Source organism: Cnephaeus nilssonii, assembly GCF_951640355.1.
Source record: "Cnephaeus nilssonii genome assembly, chromosome: 8".
Lineage (NCBI taxonomy): Eukaryota > Metazoa > Chordata > Mammalia > Chiroptera > Vespertilionidae > Cnephaeus > Cnephaeus nilssonii.
Window position 1 is genome coordinate 19,806,856 of NC_137079.1, and position 10,103 is coordinate 19,816,958.

Here is a 10,103-nt window from a genome sequence, read left to right on the forward strand (position 1 = left end):
TGAACAGTATTTTAAACGTAGGAGATGAAGGGTGTGTGTGCACGCGCGGCTTTGTAAAAATGGTCGCAAACCTGAAGTGTTTGGTCCTCTGCTGCCCCTGTGTGGACACAGATGGAAATAACAATTCAAAATCTCACTAAGCTGAAGTGTGCAATTGGACTTGGGAGAAACCTCCCCTAAGAACTGGGGGTGGAGGCTTAAAGGCTAGGGGGGGTCTTGTGACCAATGTGAGGGAGTCAAGAACTGTTGCTGCCCCAGCAAGGCTGGGTTCTCAGGGAAGAGGCACAGAACTCAAACAAGCTGTCAATGACTTCAGGAGGCTCTTTTCTTGTCCACCATCTTTATTTTTCCTCCCGACACTTGCGAGCTATCATCTAAAGGCTCCCAGTCATGCACCTCTGTGGTTCTGGGCCACAGTCAGCACCCGTGGGCACAGTGCCAACCCTCCCACATCTCCTCTTCCTGTGCTTGGAGTAACAAGTCTGTGGGTTTTCCCCTCGGGTTTCACAGTTTTTCATGCCACCCCTTCACCGGCTGTCTCCACACTACCATCTCCACGAAGCCCTGCGCCATCACATTCAGATTCCCTGCACCAGCGCGGGACAGAGAGGACGCTTTTGTTTTGACAAGCGAGAAAGGGGGACACCTGGGCACAAAGGGGGGAAGGGGCTCTGAGTCACTGGGGGCGCCCTGCCTGGAATCCAACGGGGTCTGAATCCCAGGACCGACTTCGGCCTACAGCCTAGCTGCTTCCTTCCCTGGTCAGCTCCCTCCTGGGTGTCCATCACACCCTGACCCTCACTCCCCATCCCATCAAGACAAACAGCAATGGTGGGACCACGCTCCAGCCCTCTCACTCTCCTGCCTATAGGAAAGGATGGGGTCTCTGGGCCTCCCCATACCTGTCACTGGGCCTCCTCTCTCCAGCTGGGGGCCAGGGACCCACGCGCCTGACCCGAACTCCCTTCCCCACCCCTCAGGCCTCCAGACCCTGCCGCAGCCTGCGGTCCAGGGCGAGGAGCTGTCTCAAGAAGCCCCGGTTGGGGATGATGCCTCGGTGGTCCTTGACTTTCTTGATGGCCTCCACGAGGGTGAGGTGGTGGTACAGCATGAGGTAGGCCAGCACCAGCGTGGCGGATCGGCTCACTCCCACGGCACAGTGCACCAGGATCTTCCCTGTGAGGACAGACACAGAGGCGGCTGTGGCACTGTTTGTGGGGGGGTGGAGGAGGCTAGGGAGAGGGCTATGCAGAGCGTGAGGAGGGAGATGTGACAGAGGTGTGTGGAGACAGGGTGAGGTGCAGATGAGTGGTGGTAAGAATGCAGATCCCACCTGGCCAGTGTGGCCCAGTGTTTAAGCATCAACCTACGAACCAGGAGGTGACAGTTCGATTCCCAGTCAGGGCACATGCCCGGGTTTTGGGCTCAATCCCCAGTGGGAGGCATGCAGAAGGCAGCTGATGGATGATTCTCTCTCATCATTGATGTTTCTCTCTCTCTCTCTCCCTCTCCCTTCCTCTCTCTGAAATCAATAAAAACATATTTTAAAAAAAGAATGCAGATTCCCCAGCAAATTCTCTAGATTGAATGATATGGAGAACAGGCAGCAGGTCAGCATCCATAAACCCAGAGAGGGCTCAAGGGAGGGACTCTCATAAATAATGCAAACCCGAGCTCTGTGCAGAGTGGGGCCTCAGCTGATACTGCTGAGCTCGTCATGGGAAACACCCTGAGTCTGACCTGGTCGCTCCTCGGTCTCCCCCACCTTCCATCTTGCTGTTTTCTATCAACCATTTTTTTTGTGGGGGGTGTTTAATATATTTTTATACACTTTTTTTTTTGTCTGATCACTAAAGCAAGACATGCTCAAAGTAGAAATAATTGGAAAGTTGAGAAATATATAAAGGAACAAAAGATGGAAATATATCACCCATAATCCTACCACCCAGGTGCAACTTGCCACTCTCTTAACATTTTGGATTCATTCCTTCTCCTTTTTTACGTCTTTACCTTATTTCATGTATTTTTTATTTTATTATTTTAAATATGGAACGTTTCACAGATTTGCATGTCATCCTTGCGCAGGGGCCATGCTAATCTTCTCTGTATCTTCCAATTTTAGTATATGTGCTGCCGAAGCGAACACCATGTATTTTTTATTTTATTTTTTTACAAATATATTTTATTGATTTTAGAAAGGGAGAGGGAGAGAGAGGTAGAAACATCAATGATAAGAGAGAATCATTGATCAGCTGCCTCCTGCATGCCCCCTACTGGGGATTGAGCCCGAAACCCGGGGATGTGCTCTTGGCTGGAATCGAACCTGGGACCCTTCAGTCTGCAGGCGGACGCTCTATCCACTTAGCAAAACCAGTTAGGGCAGCCATGTATTTTTTTTTCTTAAATGGCTTGGAGTAACAAGTCAGCATGTGTTCCTTCATATCATATCCTGGGAATTTTGTCATGTCATTAAAACCTCTCCCCCACACCAGGACCCTCGGGCTTTTCCCCAACTCAACGTCCACTGTCCCTCCCCTCCCTGCTGCCCCTCCTACCTCCAGGCAGGCTCAGCGCCCGGTGGATGAAGTCGGCAGCTGTCTGGAAGTGGATGCTCATGTCAAAGGCTGGCGAGTCATGGGCCTCGACACCCAGGTAGCGGATGCCCAGCCCCTCGTAGGCCTCGTGTGTGCCTCGCCACCTGCTGTGTGAGGCATTGAGGACGTGGGTGATGCCCAGGCGCCGCAGCTCACGGTGGTTGTTAGCTATGTCCCTGCATTGAGTAGAGGTTAGAGGAAGGGTGGGGAAGCGAGGCTGTGGGGCAGAGTCCCTGGTCTGTGCCCTGCCCACTGCGGAGCTAATGTCATTGGCCCGAGGCCTCCACTCTGCTTACTGATGGCCCAGAAGGGAGGAACCAAGATAAGCAATGACCTTGAGTCTTGCCCTGGGGGGGTGTTGCCTGGAGAAGAAGAGACTAAGGGGGTGGGTAAACAAAAGCCATAATAAAACAATGAGGAGAGCTTTGAGCATGGGGGTTTTTACTTGATCTGGAGGAAGGAATGGCTGGATCTGAACTCCATGCAAGAAGTCCATACTAACAGTGGAATCTCGATGAAGGAAGATGCAAGGACCCTGGGAAAGAGTAATTTTCCTGTCACCGGGCTATTGAAGCTGAGAGAGGAGGTCAGTGTGTGGGCATGGATGCAACAGAGGGACTGGGACATCAGGTGGGCCATCAGTTTGGACCAGCTCTCTTTTAACATCCCCCCTAACCTTGAGGTGATATGACTCCGACCCTTGCTCCCGCACCTGGCTCCCCTGTTACTTTATTTTCTCTTTGACAACCAGAATCCTTTTTTGCCAGTTATTTCATGCTCACATTTACCCTGCTTTATGACGTCACCTTTAGGTGTTCATGTGGCCCATACCCCTCCGCTTAGTGGCAGACGCCTCTCAGGCAACATGGCCATATCTTAGGGCAGATGCCCCGTCCAGTGCAAGTAGAAAGAGCACTGAACTGAAACCTCCAAGTCCTGGCTCTGCTACTTACGACCTGTGTGACCTTGGGCCAGTCACAACTTCTCTGAGCTTCAGTTTCCTCATCTGTAACCTGGGGATAGTGGTACCTACCTCACAAGCTGTTGTGAAGATTAAGAGAGAAAATGCATGTGAAAAACTCCTTGTATACTACAGAGCCCTGGAGAGAGAGAAGCGGACTACTTTTCCTCGGATGCTCTTCCCTCCACAGCCCCACGTTGCCCCATAATAGATGGAAGGTAGATAAGTCATCTGTTATACCCAGTACAGAGCCTTCAATAATAAATCTTGCACCCTGGCCGGCATGGCTTAGTGGTAGAGCATTGGCCTGTGCACCAGAGGGTCACAGGTTCCATTCCGGTCCAGGGCACTACCTGGGTTCTGTAGGTCCAATCCCCACTCTTGGGTTGCGGCATGTGTGGGAGACAACCAATCCATGTGCCTCTCTCACATTGATGTTTCTCTCTCTCTCCCCCACCTCATTCCTTCTTTCCATTGTCTCTAAAAAATCAATGGAGCCCAGCCGGCATGGCTCAGTGGTTGAGCATCGACCTATGAACCAGGAAGTTATGGTTCGATTCCTGGTCAGGGCACATGCTCAGGTTGTGAGCTCGATCCCCAGTGTAGGGCGTGCAGGAAGCAACCAAACAATGATTCTCTCTCATCATTGGTGTTTCTATTTCTCTATCCCTCTCCCTTCCTCTCTAACTTTCTTCTCTGAAATCAATAAAAATATTTTTAAAAAATCAATGGAAAAAATATCCTCACTACTAGCATAAGGATTAAAAAAAAAAAAGAGTAAAAATTTTGCTAAATAAATGACAGTCTTTCTGACCAGAGTTTGGTAGATCAATAATCCTGCCCACCCCCAAACCCTGGAGCCTCCATTCCATGTCCATACATTCCCACCCCTTGAACCTCAATCTGGAACCCACAATACAAATACAACTCACTGCCTGTCTGCCACCCTTCTCCTTTCTTCCTACACACACACACACACACACACACACACACACACACACACACTTGGCCTTGGCCCCCGTTTGCTGGGTACATACTGGTCTCCGAGGTAGAGGCCCGGCCAGACCTCGTCGGCGTGGTTACAGGCTGTCTTGCCTGTGTAGAGAAGCCTCTCTAACTCGAAGACATTGAGGAAGGGATGTTGAACAGTGGGCATCTCCTCCAAGGCCCTTCTGGTGCGGACAGGAGACCTGGAGCTACTCCGGGAGAAGCGGGCCATGAAAGTCATGGAGGCCCAGAGCCAGTTCCCAGGACACATCTTAGAGGCGGCAGAAACCGCAGCGCTGCCCGGGGCGGCCGCCGCGATGCCGGCTCAGTCTCCAGGTAGCTGTTGCTGGAAGAGGAAGGGATGGGAAACACACCTGAGTGAGTCCAGAGCAGCTGCTTCCCTTCCCGTCAGCTGGGCCCCGGGGAGAGGATTCTCCAGGGAGGGGAGGGAAGTCTGGCCCTGGCAGGGCTCCGGGGTTTTCTTCTCCTTCAGCTGCGGCCGCTCTGATCTCTCTGCTCTTTTCGTTCTGCCACACAAGGAGGTGGGAGAGTCACATGTCCTTGTTTACAGGGAGAGGGAGCTGCCCAGCTGCCCGTTTCTGCTCCAGCACCCCCCTCCCACTGCCCCCCCCCCCAATCATGTGGTGTTTGGGTGGCAGGGCCCACGCTGGAGCTCTTGCCAGCCTGAATCCGGGTTCATCTGCCTGGGGCTACAGCCACAGAGGGGGAGGTGAGGTGGCTCTCTCCATCCAGGGAGAATCAGCAGGAAGACGGCGGCAGCTGAGGCCCTGACATATGTCAAGCCTCCTCCTCCTCCGGTGCCCAGAGATGGGCTGCTTTAACCCATGCCCACCCTACCACTGACTCAGAGATAGGCCTGCATGGGAAGTGCATGCTGGGGGCATGGGGTGAGTGGGAATAGCAATAAAGGGGAGTGTAAGTTTGAAAGAATACCTGCTGAATGCAGGAGCCCACAGGAGAAGGCGCCAATCTCTTCACAACCATCAAACCACCCTCCTTTGATCAGCATACGAGATTAAACCTCATCTCTACTGTGAGAATGTCTGAGCTGAAGCAGGACTAGAGTATTGTCTGTGTGTGTGTGTGTGTGTGTGTGTGTGGGTGTGTGGGTGTGTGTGTGGGTGGGGTGATGAGGGTGGGAGACTAGAGAAGGGGGAGGAAAGGGGAGAATGAGGGATCCTGCTAGGCAGAGGGGCGGGGGGGGGGGGGGGGGGGGGGGGGCTCCGAGGCTGGAATGACCTCCCAGGGCGCATGGGCCCTGCCTCTGACTCGCTCCGGACAGCTGGCCCTTTGAAAGGGGGACCATGTGCTGAGCTGCTGGGCAGGGCCAGCCTTGGAGACTTGGGACCTTCGGGGAGGGGCGGGGGGGGAGGGGAGAGGGGGGCTGTGGCAGGAGCCCTCCCTACCCCTCCTTTCCCACGGTGGCCCTGCGTGTGTGTCTGAAAAGGCAGGAAGGTGGGCGTGAAGGCCCCCTCTCCCACCCTCTTCCTGTCTTCAGCCCCAGAGCCCTCAGCAGGAGGTCCTGCAGCCCAGGCCCCCTCTGTCCTCCCACACGCTCTCATCTTTCTCCTGGGCCAGCGGAGACCAGCACTTCCAGGGCGGAAGAAGGGGGGTATTAGGATAAGGAGTGGTGAGGGGCGACTGGATTTGGGGTGTGCGGGGAGACATGTTTCCAGTGTCTGAGTCAGAGCACCAAAACACAGCCCTATAGCCGCCGCCGCCGCCGCCGCCACCACCACCACCATCACCATCACCACCACCATCACCATCACCATCTACCTGTCCCCTCAGGCCTAAGGAGCCCAGGTCTCTACTCCGAACCCTCCCTGGAAGCAGACCCTGCTGCCCGTGGGATGCTGCATGGTAACAAGAAGCCGCTCCAGGGGACTCTCTTTCTCCTGGGGGTGGGGGGCGGAGAAGCCCCATTCTGTCTCGGGGTACATCCCTCTGCATTCTGCAGTCCCATCTGCAGGCTTCCAGGGGCCTCGTCTGCGCCATCCCCCTCCCCATCCCCCCAGCTCCCTCCGGCTGTTGTAACAGGTTCATGGCTGTCGCCCAGCCCTTGCAACCCAGCCAGCCTGGCGGCGGAGGGTGCGGGAGGGAGCCCGGGAGGGCGCCCCCACCCTCCCGCACAGCCCCGCTGGGAAGGCGACACCCTCCCCACCCCCGTCCCCCACCGCAGGCGCCCTTCTACCTCTCGGAGCCGCGGGGTCTCAGTCCCGGAGGCCGATCGCAGGCGCCCGCAGCCCCTGGGCCATGCCTCCCCTGTTGTTGCCGTCGCCTCAGCCGCCTCGGCACGACCGCTGGGCCGCCGAGCAGCTATTTTTAAGCCATGACACGCGCGTCGAAGCAGCGCTCACACCCGTGTGCGCCGGTGACACACAGGGACGCAGCCGCACGCCCAGCGGTCGGAGGGGGACACGCAGCGCGGGCTGGCCCGCACCCCCCACCCCGCCCGCACCCCCCCCACCCGCGCGCTCGTGTTGACAGACCCACCCGGGCCGCGCAGCGAGCAGCTCCGCCCCGCATGCCCGCTCGCCCGTGTGCATGTGTGTTTTCGGAGCCGCGCCAATTGCGAGGCGTTTCGCTTAAAGATGACATGATGCAAGTGGTCCCAGATGGTGTCTTCAACACACACGCTCCTGCCCGGCAGCATTCATTCATCACAGAGACACTCACCTGCACCTTCCCCGTGCTGAGAACACGCCGCTCATAAATCACAGTCAGGAGCTCATCCGTGTGCACCCCCCCCCCCCACCTGTTTCACAAATCCCAGCTCCTTTTATGCTCGCCACAGGTCTATCAGGCGCCCCCATTTTAGGGAGGGGGAGGCTGAGGCTCCGAGAGGCTTAGGAATTTGCTCAAGTCACACCCCAGGCCTGGCCAGAGCTGAGCTTCAAATCCTGGCAGCCTGGCTCCCCAGGTCGAGTCCTTAGCGGCTTTCTAAAGCCCCCGAAGCCGGTGCCGCAGCTGGGGGTGGGTGGGTGGGGGGGGAGGCGCAGCGGGTTTCCCAGAGCCCGTTCCCCAGCTCAGCGGGCAGTGAGCTCCTCCCGGGCCTCACCTGTGCGGCCTCTTCGTGATGATAACCTCTTACCTTCACCCCCCTTCTGCTCTAAGCACCTGCCAGCTCCGTTTTCTTGTTTATGCATGCTCTTAATCTTCATTGTGGAGATGCCCCCTTCTCCCCCCCTTACCTCCCTCCACCCGGTTCCCACCCCACCCCAGGCTTTCATCTCACTGTTGTCCGTGTGCATCGATTCCGCATATACCAGCTCTGAGACGGGAGACACTTCAGGGCAAAGACTGCACCGCCCTCCCCCAGGCCTAGCGCGTGTGATGGGGGAGGTGGGACGGTAATGAATGGGACCAGATGAGGCTGCTGAGAGCCTAGCGGACCAGGGAGAACTGTCCGGCAGGAGGAAGGCAGGGCGTAGATAGACAGGGTCAGGCGGAACCCAGTTTCGGATGAGAAAACGGTATCCGCTGCAGCTGAAATCAGGACTGGCTACATTCGCAGTCGGGCGGGCAGATCAGGCTTGATCTTTGGGTCAGAGAAGGTACTGGCCAAAGTGACAGGATCCCCAGGTAATTCTGTGCTGAAGATGAGGTTCCAGCAGGGGCTTCATTTCCCTCCTCCTAGAGGACATGACCCCCCCCCCCCCCCAAAGGCAGGACCGAGAGTGCGTGCTGGAGGTGGGGAGATGCAGTGCCCTGGGGTGTCCCTGCTTCTTTCTAATCCCCCCCCACTCCCCCAGGAAAGGGCGCAGAAGGAGTGCCCGCCCCCAAAGTACGGACAGGCCCGTCTTTCCTGATCTGCTCCACCCTGTAAGCCCTCGCAGGGTTAAACAGCTCTTTCACCTCAAGGATCAAGTAGCAGAGGCCCAACAGGTGTGACTTTCTGTCGCGATGGGAGTGTGGTGAGGGCAGGAGGGCAGAGCGAGGCACGGTGCCCTTTGAGGCGCCGGTATTGATACTGACTTATTCTATATCTGCGAGCCCCAGTCCCTGTCCTTCTGCAGCTTCCTTCTTGCCCCCTATTTAGCACTTCCGCCCCCTAGGACCCGGCTAGTGTTTTGGGTGCTGTCTTCTCAGGTGTTGGGCTGGTGTTAATGGGGATCCCCGCCCCCCCCCCCCCCCCCGCCCCTCTTGCTTGGGGAGGAAGGCAAGTGGGTCCTTTGCTTCGAGTGAGAATCTGGTTTTTGCTTTAAGCCGGGATAATGCCTTTCTTCTCCACAATGCATTCCGTAGCCACTGTCTCCCTGACTTACCTGGGGGTGAACACATCTTACCACGGTGATGATTAATTTTCTTCCTAGAAACCACACATTATGGCAGGTAGCAGATATTCTTCCCATTAGCCTGGCTTTGTAATGAAAATAAATTCTAGAGAGCGTGTACCTGTAGGGGAAATAAGCCAAAATTATTATTTGCAAATAAAACAGGATACAAAGGAAAATACTATAAAATGCAGTATTATTTTTTTAAAAAAAGGAAAGAGAAAGCATATAAATACACATTTTGAAAAAGACTTAAGGAAATATGTCAAATATTAAAAGTGGTAAACTCTGGTCAGAGTGGGACTGCATATGGTTTTTATCTTGTGCTTTAAACTGTCTACATTTCCCAAATTTTCTCCAATCAGTATGAAGTAATTATAAATGACAGCTCTACAAAACTGGCTCAGATTTCCCTAGTGGCTTCTAATGTGGCCAATTTTAGGAATTGCCTCACACATGCTTGAAGAGAATATTCCATCTCCGTTTTGGGATGCAAATTTCTATCTTTATTTCTCTTCTATGCAAGGCTTTAAAATATTCTAAATTCTTAATTTTTGGTCTTGTTTTACCAGCTTTTGAGAGAGGAATTAAAATCTTTCACATGTTTGTGGGCTTGTTAAATTCTCCATCTAATTCAGTAAATTTTTGTTTGGGATACCAAGCTCTATTATTAGGCACACAAAATTCACAGGTTTCTGTTTTTTTTTTTTTTAATGATTATTAACATTTTTTTGATTGATTTCAGAACAGAAGGGAGAGGGAGAGAGAGATAGAAACCTGAATGATGAGAGAGAATCATTGATCATCTGCCTCCTGCACACCCCACACTGGGGATCAAACCTGCAAACCTGGGCATGTGCCCCGCTCTGGAATCGAACTGTGACCTCCTGGTTCATAGGTCGACATTCAACCACGCTGGCCGGGCTTCTCAGTATCATTTTTCCCATAAATTTTTTTGGAAGCCTTCTGCCTGATTCCCATCTGGACTGGTGGGTCTCTAGACTAATGCAGAGCTGTTACCCTGGAGTGTTCTCTTACCCTCATGCTGGGAATTCCCTTTACCTTTGGAAGCCCTGTTCCCTGGGCATCCTCTGTTTTTAGTAGGTTACCACCATGTTCAAATATGCTTGCTATCCCCCCAGTCAAGAGACTCTCTGTTTTACTTCTTCAGAGAATAAGCCTTGGAGCTTATGCCGGGGAGGGAAGGAGCAGGTGCAGTGACAGGAGGTCTGTGGAGTTTCAGTTAAACAGACTTCCAATCAA

The 10,103-nt window shown here is 54.1% G+C and overlaps 1 protein-coding gene across 1 annotated transcript; it reads right to left on the bottom strand.

Annotated features, from left to right (window-relative positions):
* Positions 1 to 976: 976 nt before the first annotated feature.
* On the bottom strand, positions 977 to 4,813 carry DUSP26 (dual specificity phosphatase 26; the record flags this gene model as incomplete). The annotated part of the gene is made up of 3 exons (XM_079778450.1): positions 977 to 1,176; positions 2,556 to 2,770; positions 4,593 to 4,813. The coding sequence occupies 3 exons, from the start codon at positions 4,811 to 4,813 to the stop codon at positions 977 to 979; spliced, it is 636 nt and encodes a 211-aa protein (XP_079634576.1).
* Between the last annotated feature and the right edge of the window lie 5,290 nt (positions 4,814 to 10,103).